Source organism: Schistocerca piceifrons, chromosome 9 (genome assembly GCF_021461385.2).
Source record: "Schistocerca piceifrons isolate TAMUIC-IGC-003096 chromosome 9, iqSchPice1.1, whole genome shotgun sequence".
In the NCBI taxonomy this organism is placed as follows: domain Eukaryota; kingdom Metazoa; phylum Arthropoda; class Insecta; order Orthoptera; family Acrididae; genus Schistocerca; species Schistocerca piceifrons.
In genome coordinates this window covers 87806934-87819620 of record NC_060146.1, presented here as the reverse complement: position 1 = coordinate 87819620, position 12687 = coordinate 87806934, and the positions used below count along the sequence as shown (strand labels likewise).

The 12687-nt window shown below is 43.9% G+C and overlaps 1 protein-coding gene across 1 annotated transcript in view; it reads right to left on the bottom strand.

Moving 5' to 3' along the window:
- LOC124716723 (galactoside 2-alpha-L-fucosyltransferase Sec1-like) overlaps window positions 1-7883 on the bottom strand; it is a 114836-nt gene extending 106953 nt beyond the window's left edge. The window contains exons 1-2 of the mRNA XM_047243265.1: window positions 7864-7883; window positions 7621-7771 (exon numbers count right to left, since the gene is read on the bottom strand). Of these exons, the coding sequence (XP_047099221.1) occupies window positions 7621-7771; window positions 7864-7883 (171 nt within the window). The remainder of the gene's footprint in view (window positions 1-7620; window positions 7772-7863) is intronic.
- Window positions 7884-12687: the final 4804 nt, after the last annotated feature.

Genomic DNA, 12687 nt, shown 5'->3' with positions numbered 1-12687 from the left:
CACGCTCCGATCCGTAGAACTCCAGTTTTCTTTCTGCTGATAACGACGTCCACTTGAGTAGTCCCCGCCCGGATATCTGAATGGGGGACTATTTTATCTCCGGAATATTTTACCCAAGAGGACGCCATCATCATTTAACCATACAGTAAAGCTGCATGCCCTCGAGAAAAATCACGTATGACGTATGACGCCATAAATACAATGGAACAATGTACATGTACGTATATTGTGTCAAATTACATATTCTTAGCAACACATAATGGTTGAGAGAAAGAACATGGTTGGAACATACACTGTGTTCCAACGTCATGAATTACCTCGGAACCAATGATTTATTGCAAAGAGCCCACATGGATTCAGAAAACATCGTTCTTGTGAAATAAAACTAGCTCTTTATTTACACGGAGCCATGAGTGCCATTCAGAGAATGTCAAACTTACTCTAATGTTTTTAGATTTCCAGAGGGCCTTTGACACCGTTCCTCACAAGTGACTTCTAACCAAATTACGTGCGTACGGAGTATCGATTCAATTGTGCGACTGGATACGAGATTTCCTGTCAGAAAGGTCACAGTTCGCAGTAATTGACGGAATTTTATCACATAAAGCAAGAGTAATATCTGGCGTTCCCCAAGAAGAGTTCCAGGCCTTCTGATGTTCCTGTTCCTGAGACGTTCTGAGCACCCCTCCTAGATTGCTTCGCGATGATTCAAATATTTACCGTCTTGTAAAGTCCAAAAATGATCAAAAACAATTGCAAAATGATTCAGACAGGATATATGTATGGTGCGAAAAGTGTCAGTTGACTCTAAATAACGAAAAGTGACAGGTCATCCAAATGATTGCTAAACAGAATCTGCTAAATTTTGACTACACGATAAATAATGCAAATTTAAAAGCTTTAGATGTAACTAAATACCTACGGATTACAATTACGAATAACTTAAATTGGAAAGCAAGCCAAAGACTGCGATATACTGGCAGAACACATAGTTCTACTAAAGAGACTGCTTACACTATGCTTGTCCGCCTTCTTCTGAAGTACTGCTGTGCGGTTAGGTGTCCGCACCAGATAGGACTGACGGAGGACAGCGATAAAGTTCACAGAAGAACAGTTCGTTTTGTGCGAGTACAAAGTAGGGGAGAGGGTGCCACCGATATGTACGCGAATTGGTTTGGAAATCGATAAAACAATGGCTTATTTCATTGAGGCAGAATCTTGCCATAAAATTTCAATCGCCATCTTTCTGCTACGAATGTGAAAATATTTTATTGGCACCCATCTAGATAGGAAGAAGTAAATATTTAGTTGGCGACCACCTACATATGGAGAAACGATGATCATTATAAAATAAGCGAAATCAGAGCTCGCATGGAAAGATTTAAGTGTCTGTTTTTTCAGCGCGCTGTTTTCGGTAGTGGAATGGTAGGGACATAGCTTGAAAGTCGTTCACTAAACCCTCTGCTAAACCCTTAAGTGCCAATGAGACTGGTTCACCTGTCTAATATGGTGTAGGGCCACCATGAGCACGCAGAAGTGCCGCAACACGACGTGGCATGGAGTCGACTAATTGACACCATGAATCCTGCAGTCCTGTACATAAATCCGTAAGAGTACAAGGGGGTGGAGATCTCTTCTGGACATAGTACTCTCAATAATGTTCATGTATGCGTAGTTTGGTGGCCGGCGGAAATGTTTAAACTCAGAAGAAAGTTCCTAGAGCGACTCTGTAGCAGTGGTGGACGTATGGAGTGTCGCATTCCCGTGCTGGAATTTTCCAAGTCCTTCGGAATGCACAATGGACCTGAATAGATGCAGGTGGTCAGACACGATGCTTACGTACATGTCACCCCTCAGAGTAGTGTCTAGCCGAATCAGGGGTTCCGTATCACTCCCACTGCACACGCCCCACACCATTACAGAGCCTCCGCCAGCTTAAACAGTCCCCTGCTGACATGCAGTGTCTACGGATTCACGAGGTTGACTCCATACCCGTTCGCGTCCATCCACTCGATACAATTTGAAACGAGACTTCTCCGTTCAGGTAAAATGTTTCCAGTCAGCAACAGTCTAATGTCAGTGTTGACAGGCCCAGGCAAGGCGTAAAGCTTTGTGTCATGCAATCATCAAGGGTACACAAGTAGGACTTCGGCTCCGAGAGCCCATATCGATGATGTTTCGTTGAATGGTTCGATCGCTGACACTTTTTGATGGCTCATCATAAAATCTGCAGCAATTTACGGAAGGGTTGCACTTCTGTCACGCTGAACGCTGGTTGAGCTGAAAAAATTCTAACACGTTGAATGCAGTAAATAGTAATAAGACGTCGAGGAAAGCTAATCAGATCCGCCTTCCCCAAGCTCTCCACTCGCTGCTCTTCGCCTCGGCGACACCATGAGCAGCAACACGAACCCAAGTCACTGGAGAATCGCGAGATATGACAATGGTGGAGGCATCTCTACTTGGATTGAAATGCACTCGTCTTAAAGCTGGCTGGCTCCGGTTCACGACGAGATCGTGCACCCTCGTGACCACAGCCCTTCCATCCGGCAGTCCATGCGCGCAGCCAACGGTCCCGGCGTGTTCCCGCACTGCGCGGACCTGGCTCCTCCTGAGTCCCCAACCGAACTGGCCCACTCACACGACCCAGAAAAACGACGACGCCGCCCCAAAGATAGGGCAACTGTTACTACATATCGACAACCGCCGCTGCTGCCACTAGCGGACAGGCAACGCCTGCGAAGCCGTTGGCGCCAGTCAACACGAGAAGAAGACAAACAACCACAACCGTGCCAATTAAACGATACCGTCTGGCCTCCAACTGAGGGCGGAAATCTACAAACAGCACCAACGCGAGCCGCTGCACGACTCACATGCGTCGACTATAACGCCACGTTCAAACTCACTTAAGTCTTGATAACCTGGTATTGTAGCAGCAGTAACCGATCTAACTGCGTCAGACACTTGTCTTATATAGGCGTTGACGACCGCAGCGCCGTATTCTGCCTGTTTACATGCCTCAGTATTTGAATATACCGGGTGATCAAAAAGTCAGTATAAACTTAAAAACTTAATAAACCACGGAATAATTTAGATAGAGAGGTAAAAGTTGACACACATGCTTGGAATGATATGGGGTTTTATTAGAACAAAAAAAAAACAAAGTTCACAAAATGTCAGACAGATGGCGCTGGACAGCAAAACTGCTACTGTGACGGGTGAGAGGTACGCCGATGTGTTACAGAATCGCAACATCCCCAGCCTGGCTGATAAACACCTGCTGGAACGTACGATGTTTATGCAGGATGGCGCTCCACCCCATATTGCTAGACGCGTGAAAGATCTCTTGCTCGCGTCGTTTGGTGATGATCATGTGCCGCCACTTTCATCATGCTTGGCCTCCCAGGTCCCCAGACCTCAGTCTGTACGATTATTGGCCTTGAGGTTACCTGAAGTCGCAAGTGTATCGTGATCGACTGACATCTCTAGGGATGCTGAAAGACAACATCCGACGCCAATGCCTCACCATAACTCCGGACATGCTTTACAGTGCTGTTCACAACATTATTCCTCGACTACAGCTATTGTTGAGGAATGATGGTGGACATATTGAGCATTTACTGTGAAGAACATCATCTTTGGTTTGACTTACTTTGTTACGCCAGTTATTGCTATTCTGATCAGATGAAGCGCCATCCGTATTTTTCTGGTTCCAAGCTTGTGTGTCAATTTGTACCTCTCTATCTACATTATTCCGTGATTTATTCAGTTTTCAATATTTATACTGACTTTTTGATCACCCGGTACATGCCTGTACCAGTTTCTTTCTCGCTTCAGTGTAGATGGAAGCGCGGATGAGGAGTGCAAACCAGGTTATGCAGCGATGTTGGGCTCTGTGGTCTGAAGCGAAGCTAACGTTGTGACTCATCCTACAGGTGCTCCATTGGATTCAGGTAGGGAATCTGGGCGGGCCAGTCCAGTGTGGGATTGTTATTGTCCACAAATCATCGTCTGATGCTTTATGACAGTGTGCTCCGTCATAGTGGTACAAACAACTGTTGTCTCCAAAATGTTCCCTTACTGTATGCTGTACTGAATGCAGCCAAATGTGTTCACATTATTTCGCATTTAACTTTTTTTAAGTCCAATAAGGGGACCACACAGTAACCGCGAAAAACACCCCCGTACGGTAACACCACATCCTTTGTACAGTCGGCACGACACACCATGCCAGGTAACGTTGTCCAGGCATTCCCCAAGACCATGACTGCCACAGGGTATACCGTGATAAATTAATCCAAAATCACTCATTTATAGTCATCCACTGCCCAGTGGCGTTGTTCTTTACATCATCTCAACCTTCGTTTAGCATTTACTACAATAATGTTTGGCTCATGTTCATCGACCATTATATTCCATTGTTTTGAAATCTTTATAAACCATTACTGTGCTAGTCGCACTGCTGGTAGCACTCACGAGTGTTTGTTTCCGCTTATTTAGCGGCAACCATCCTCCACAGTGCTGGACGATCCCTGTCCTTTACATCTGGTCTGCTTGTCTTAGTTTAGCTGTGCTTCTTCCTTCACTTTTACAATCACATTGCCAACAGTCGACTTGGGAAGCCTAAGAAGGCTCAGGTCACGCCCAATGACCAGTGCACGTTGCAAGTCAATGAGCTCTCGGACCGTTAAGTTACTGACAACACAACGCTGGGGAATCCGACACCTGGACAATGTAGTGGTCGAGTCCGCAGTACACGCTGTGCCCAGATACCTCCGAAGAGACAGTGTGTGCTGAGATGTACAGAGAGGCTATAGAAATTCATAAGCACAAGAACAACTTCAATAGAAAAGTAGGACGATTGTACACAACTGACCATTAAAATTGCTACACCACGAAGATGACGTGCTACAGACGCGAAATTAAACCAACAGGAAGAAGATGCTGTGATATGCAAATGATTAGCTTTTCAGAGCATTCACACAAGGTTGGCGCCGGTGGCGTCATCTACAACGTGCTGACATGAGCAAAGTTTCCAACCGATTTCTCATACACAAACAGCAGTTGACCGGCGTTGCCTGGTGAAACGTTGTTGTGATGCCTCGTGTAAGGAGGAGGAATGAGTACCATCACATTTCCGACTTTGATAAAGGTCACATTGCAGCCTATCGCGATTGCAATTTATCGTATCGCGACATTGCTGCTCGCGTTGGTCGAGATCCAATGACTGTTAGCAGAATATGGAATCGGTGGGTTCAGGAGGGTAATACGGAACGCCGTGCTGGATCCCAACGGCCTCGTATCACTGGCAATCGAGACGACAGGCATCTTATCCGCATGGCTGTAACGGATCGTGCAGCCAAGTCTCGATCCCAGAGTCAACAGATGGGGACGTTTGCAAGACAACAACCCTCTGCACGAACAGTTCAACGACGTTTGCAGCAGCATGGACTATCAGCTCGGAGACCATGGCTGCAGTTACCCTTGACGCTGCATCACAGATAGGAGCGCCTGCAATGGTGTACTCAACGACGAACCTGGGTGCACGAATGGCAAAACGTAATTTTTTCGGATGAATCCAGGTTCAGTTTACAGCATCATGATGGTCGCATCCGTGTTTGGTGACATCGCGGTGAACGCACATTGGAAGCGTGTATTCGTCATCGCCATACTGGCGTATCACTCGGCGTGATGGTATGGGGTGCCATTGCTTACGCGCCTCAATCACCTCTTGTTCGCATTGACGACACTTTGAACAGTGGACGTTACATTTGAGATGTGTTACGACCCGTGGCTCTACCCTTCATTCGATCCCTGCGAAACCCTACATTTCAGCAGGATAATGCACGACCGCATGTTGCAGGTCCTGTACGGGCCTTTCTGGATACAGAAAATGGCCGACTGCTGCCCTGGCCAGCACAAATCTCCAGATCTCTCACCAATTGAAAACGTCTGGTCAATGGTGGCCGAGCAACTGGCTCGTCACAATACGCCAGTCACTAATCTTGATGAACTGTGGTATCGTGTTGAAGCTGCATGGGCAGCTGTACCTGTACACGCCATCCAAGCTCTGTTTGACTCAATGCCCAGGCGTATCAAGGTCGATATTACGGCCAGAGGTGGTTGTTCTGGGTACTGATTTCTCAGGATCTATGCACCCAAATTGCGTGAGAATGTACTCACATTTCAGTTGTAGTATATTTGTCCAATGAATACCCGTTTATCATCTGCATTTCTTCTTGGTGTAGCAATTTTAATGGTCAGTAGTTTAATTAGGCAACTTGTTGGCTTCGTATAAATAAAGTAAACATCGGAAACTCTTCCCCACCAGAAGCTCCACAAAAGATGTCGGCGCGGGTCTCTGGTGTAGGCACGCATATTCAAATACAGAGACATGTAAACAGGTAGAATACGGCTCTGCGATCGGCAACGCCTACATAAGACAAACAAGTGTCTGGCACAGTTATTAGATCAGTTACTGCTGCTGCAATGCCAGGTTATCAAGATTTAAGTGAGTTTGAACGCGTTGTTATTGTGGACGCAAGAGCCCTGGGCAGCAACATCTCCGAGGTAGCGATTTATTGGGGATTTTCCCGAGTGGCCATTTCGCGAGTGTTCTGTGAACATCAGGAATTCGGAAAACATCAGATCTCCGACATCGCTGCAGCTGGAAAAGATGCTGCAAGAACGGGACCAACGACGGCTGAAGAGAATCGTTCAAAGTGACAGAAGTGGAACGCTTCCGTAGATTGCCGCAGATTTCAATAATGGGCCATCAACAAGTGTCAGCGTACGAAGCATTCAACGAAACTTTATCGATATGGGCTTTTGGGGCCGAAGGCCCACTCTTCTACCCTTGATGACTGTATGACATAAAGCTTTACACCTCGCCTGGGCCTGTCAACATCGACATTGGACTGTTTATAACTGGAAACATGTTGCCTGGTCGGACGAGTCTCGTTTCAAATTGTATCGAGCGGATGGAAGCTAATGGGTATGGAGACATCCTCATGAATCCATGGATCATGCATGTCAGCAGGGGACTGTTCAAGCTGATGGAGGCTCAGTAATGGTGTGGAGTATGTGCAGTTGGAGTGATATGGGCCCCCTGATAAGTCTAGATAGGACTCTGACAGATGACACGTATGTAAGCATCCTGATCACCAGCACCCATTCATGTCCATTGTGCATTCCGACGGACTAGGGCAATTCCAGTAGGACAATGCGACACCCCCCACCTCCAGAATTGCTACAGAATGGCTCCAGGAACACTCTTCAGAGTTTAAACACTTCCGCTGGGCACCAAACTCGCCAGACATGAATATTATTGAGCATATCTGGGATGCCTTGCAATGCGCTGTTTGGAAGAGATCTCCAACCCCTCGTATTCTTACGGATTTATGGACAGTCCTGCAGGATTGACGGAGTCAGTTCCATCCAGTACTACTTCGGACATTAGTCGAGTCCGTACCAAGACGTGTTGCAGCACTTCTGCGTACTCGCGGCGGCCCTACGCGATGTTAGGCAGGTGTACCAGTTTCTGTGGCTCTTCAGTGAATGTGTATGTGTGTGTGTGTGTGTGTGTGTGTGTCTGTGTGGGCGTATTTGTCTAACCTGTACCTGTTGCGTGCCCACAATGACAGTATCGAGCAGGGACGACTCCTCCTGGTACCACCTGTATGCCAGCAACAACGACACTGACGTCACCAGCGTCCAGACAACTGCTGCGCGTCGGGCCGTCACCAGTGACGCCACCATGGATGGAAAACTCCTGTAAAACGAGACAGATTGTCAACTTTAGAATCACATCACGGGTTAATGCATGGAAAGCTTTGTCACACACGTATAGAGGTACTAACGTACACTGGGGTGACAAAAGTCATGGGAAAGCGATATGTACATCTGTAGAGGACGTTAGTATCGTGTACACAAATGTTTTGGCTCATCGACCATTATATTCCATTGTTTTGAAATCTGTATAAACCATTACTGTGCTAGTAGCACTGCTCGTAGCACTGCTCGTAGCACTCACGAGTGTTGTTTCCGCTTATTTAGCGCGATTGTTTGCATTGTGCATTGGAGAGCTGTCATTTGTGCTGAGGCAATTAATGTGAAAAGGATACAGACGTGATTATGACCTCACGACGGGTATCACCAGACCGTAAAAGTGGAAAGGTAGGTGGAGCTTGAAACACTCCCTTAGTTAACCGCCGTTATTGACTAGTTGATTATAGCCTAACAGTTTAGAATAGTTTGACCATGTGCAACAGATAAAGGCTGATCGGTTAATATTTGCGTGGGAGTGGCTGCGTATCAAATCCAACACAGCTAATTAGGATGTCAGGTAACAATAATTGGTACATACTTTGCTGTTAATGTTCAATATCTATTGTCTAAACATCACAGATTAGGTAGTTACTCCTTTCATTTGACAAAATAATAACAGTTAGCTCATCACATGTCGCCTGTTAATATCGTCACACGCGAGTATTCTTCATGTGGCTCTGAATGCACAATCCACACTCCAATCCAAATCCTGGGTGCCAGTGCGGTTGTCGAGTAATCACGGTGCACAAATGAACACTTAAACACATCAACAAATCACTCAGTTGATGCCATTTCCGTACTTGCTGGAGGTCAGGCCCACGGCGTTGGGTGACACACACAGCAGTTAAACAATTGTAAGTGCGGTCGGCCGTCGTGCCGAAATCCGGCCTGCTCGCTTGGCAGCCAACAACTTATTGAGGGTTGAATAACACTTAGGCTGGTTTTTGTTCTACTGATTTTTATTTGTATGAACTAGTTTTCGGCTTATTATTTCTGAGGGGCTCATTTTCTAGGAACTGTTTTTCGAAATTGTCCATGAATATTTCAGCTAAGAGGGGACTGAGACAGGACCCCATTGTCAATCCTTCTAGCTGTTTGTAAAGGGTACTTTCAATTTGGAAATAATTTTGTTTCAGACATGTTTGGATGGCAAAATTTATGTCTTCTACTTGTACTAGGATGACACCTGCTCTGTATAATAGTTCTGTCAGAATATCAAGGCATTCTTGTGTAGGTATGTTTCTAAATAAGCTGCTTACATCAAGGGATACTAGTTTTGCAATACTTGGTATTGGAAGGTTTTTAATTTTGTTGACAAGTCCACTGAGTTTACAATTCCAAACTTAGATTTGAATTTTGTTTTGGTTTTCATACAGGAATGTAATTATTTGGTAATTTTGTAGTTTGTGCAACCTTGAACACAAATCTGAAACAAAACTTTTCTGAATGAGTGGTAAATTTATCAGAAACAGTCCTTTCCAAAAAGGAAAACCAAGTGTTAGCAGGAGGTTTCAAATATGTACCCTTCCACTAAGAAGTTAGATGTATTAAAAGTTGATATAGAATACAGTATAAATAACGACATTGCAACCAAACACATAGTAAAGCGGAAATAAAAAAATGGCTCGAGTGTAACACAACTACAACTCAATCTAGAAACCACAACACACTGAATAATCTACAGAAGGAAATCACCCAAAACAAAACAATCATTATGAGAGCAGATAACGGTAATACCTTGGTCCTCATGGACAAACGTAAATCAGTTGCAAAAGTGAAACAATTCCTCACGCCCAGTACCTACAGTGTCCTTAACAAAGACCCCACAAAAATCTTCAATGAAGAAATTAAAAACTTAACCAAGTCCTGCAAAAGTACGATAGACGATTAAGAAGCTAAATATTTGATCAACATGAGTCCAATAGCTCCTAAGCTGTGTGGACTCCCAAACCAAAAAGACCATCCTCTATCACCACTTGTGGCAACCTACAATGCACCAAACTTCAAAATTGTCAAAGAATTACACTCCTGTATGAAAACCAAAACAAAATTCAGATCTAAGTTTGGAATTGTAAACTCAGTGGACTTGTCAACAAAATTAAAGACCTTCCAATACCAAGTACTGCAAAACTAGTATCCTTTGACGTAAGCAGGTTATTTAGGAACATACCGACACAAGAATGCCTTGATATTCTGACAGAACTATTATACACACCAGGTGTCAACCCAGTGCAAGTAGAAGACATAAATTTTGCCACCCAAACATGTCTGAAACAAAATTATTTCCAAATTGAAAGTACCCCTTACAAACAGCTAGAAGGATTGGCAGTGGGATCCCCTCTCAGTCCCCTCTTAGCTGAAATATTCATGGACAATTTTGAAAAACAGTCCCTAGAAAATGAACCCCTCAGTAATAATATCAAATACTGGTACAGATATGTAGATGACGTACTGTGTATGCGGACAGGTACCAACAGACAACTGAACACATTCCTAGAACATCTAAATTCACAACGCAAAAACATGCAATTCATCATGGAGCTAGTTGAAAAATCCATTAACTTTTTAGACCTTAACATAGATATCACCATAAACACACATACTTCCAAAATTAACAGAAAACCCACAACAATAGACACAGTAATACCCTCAAGCTCACAACACACAAACATGCACCCTTCCATTCCATGGTACATCGCTTCACATCCACACCAACGTCAAAAGAGAATTTCCAAACAGAAGTAGACTCCATTAATAAATTGCATATAACAATATAACCCAGAATTAGTTGACAAAATCCTGCACAAGAAACAAAGAAGGAAAACCTTGCCCTACATTTATGCCCCCTCTGCAATAACAACCACACCTAGCGGTTCTAGGCGCTCAGTCCGGAACCGCGCGACTGCTACGGTCGCAGGTTCGAATCCTGCCTCGGGTATGGATGTGTGTGATGTCCTTAGGTTAGTTAGGTTTAAGTAGTTTTAAGTTCTAGGGGACTGATGACAACAGATGTTAAGTCCCATAGTGCTCAGAGCCATTTGAACAACCACACCAAAAACCAACTGGTGTACTATTCCATACGTAAGCAAGCTATCACACAAACCAGCCAAAACACTGAAGTCCCAAAACTATAAAACATCATTTTATGTAAGAGGCACTCCAGATAATCTCCTATTCAATAGCAAGGACAAAACAGATAAACTAAGCAACAGTCGGGTCTACAAAACAACTGCACTGACTGCAGTAAACTGTACATTGGTCGAACGGGCCAGGCCATATCAACAAGGCTGACCGAACATGAATGCAGCAGGAGATTAAATAAATCATACTCCACCTTTGCTGAACATGTGCTCAAAGAAGGATACAAATATATAACACACACAGGAGTGCTACATATAGCCAACAAAGGCAGAAAACTCAGCCTACTAGAAGCACTTGGAATTAACAAACACTTAGCCCTAAATCCCAGCTGATTCTAAGTGACCAATTGCAACTGAGCACATCACCACTCATAAACTTTTCACCACAAAGTAAACCTGCTACTAACCACAAAATGTCCCAATAGTAAACAAATTCACACCCCAATATTATGTGATATCCCTTAATTGTTTACATTCCCAACTGTAACTCAACTGTAATAATTTTATACTTGGTGTACATTAATGCACAATTTTTCTAATAAGAAACTGTAACCTCCAAAGAAAACATCGCTGTTGTACAACCAACAATTAGTGTCCAGTGCAACTGTTCACAACAAATGCAAAAAAATTGTAATTTTGTAATAATGTGTATTCTAAATAATTCTAATTGTTGTCATACATGGTACTGACAAACCATAAAATGTGATTTACTAAGTTAAAGAACAGTTTTACAGAACAAAAAGTCAAAAGACACGTTTTAGAATTCCAAAGCCAATACCACGACTAAAGATCGTATGTAAGTGCGTTATATCTTAGCCCAGAATGATTGGTTCGTATGAACACAAGCGTCTTGTAAACAATAGCCAGTAGCTATCTGAAGATGGCCTAATAAGCCGAAAACTAGTTTATACAAAGAAATATCAGTAGAACAAAAAACAGCCTAAGATTTAACCGCCAATATAGAATTGTTCTATCAAGAAGCGCCGGAAGAGTCCATAAATAAGACAACAACTTACTTGCTCGGACTCTCAACACTGACTATCTTGTGGCGCGCTCGGCGCTCGACTATCGACAGTACCTACTGTGACCTGCATGAGGCAAAGATATATGGTACTCCATACGTCGGTTAACGCATTACAAGCTAGACTCACGAGAATTCCATTTCGGAAATCGTTAGGGAATTCAGAGATCAACATTGTCAAGAGCGTGCCGAGAATACCAAATATGACGAATTCCTCTCGCCATGGACAACGCCAGCTAAAGGTGGCAGGGGAAAATACAGGGAGCGAAAGGCTATTTACAATTAATAAAGAAACCAGATGGCAGTTATAAGAGGCAAGGGACATGAAAGGGAAGCAGTGGTTGGGAAGGGAGTGAGACAGGGTTGTAGCCTCTCCCCGATGTTATTCAATCTCTATATTGAGCAAGCAGTAAAGGAAACAAAAGAAAAATTTGGAGTAGGTATTAAAATCCAGGGAGAAGAAATAAAAACTTTGAGGTTCGCCGATGACATTGTAATTCTGTCAGAGACAGCAAGGGACTTGGAAGAGCAGTTGAACGGAATGGACAGTGTCTTGAAAGGAGGATATAAGATGAACATCAACAAAAGCAAAACGAGGATAATGGAATGTAGTCGATTTAAGTCGGATGATGCTGAGGGAATCAGATTAGGAAATGAGGCACTTAAAGTAGTAAAGGAGTTTTGCTATTTTGGGAGCAA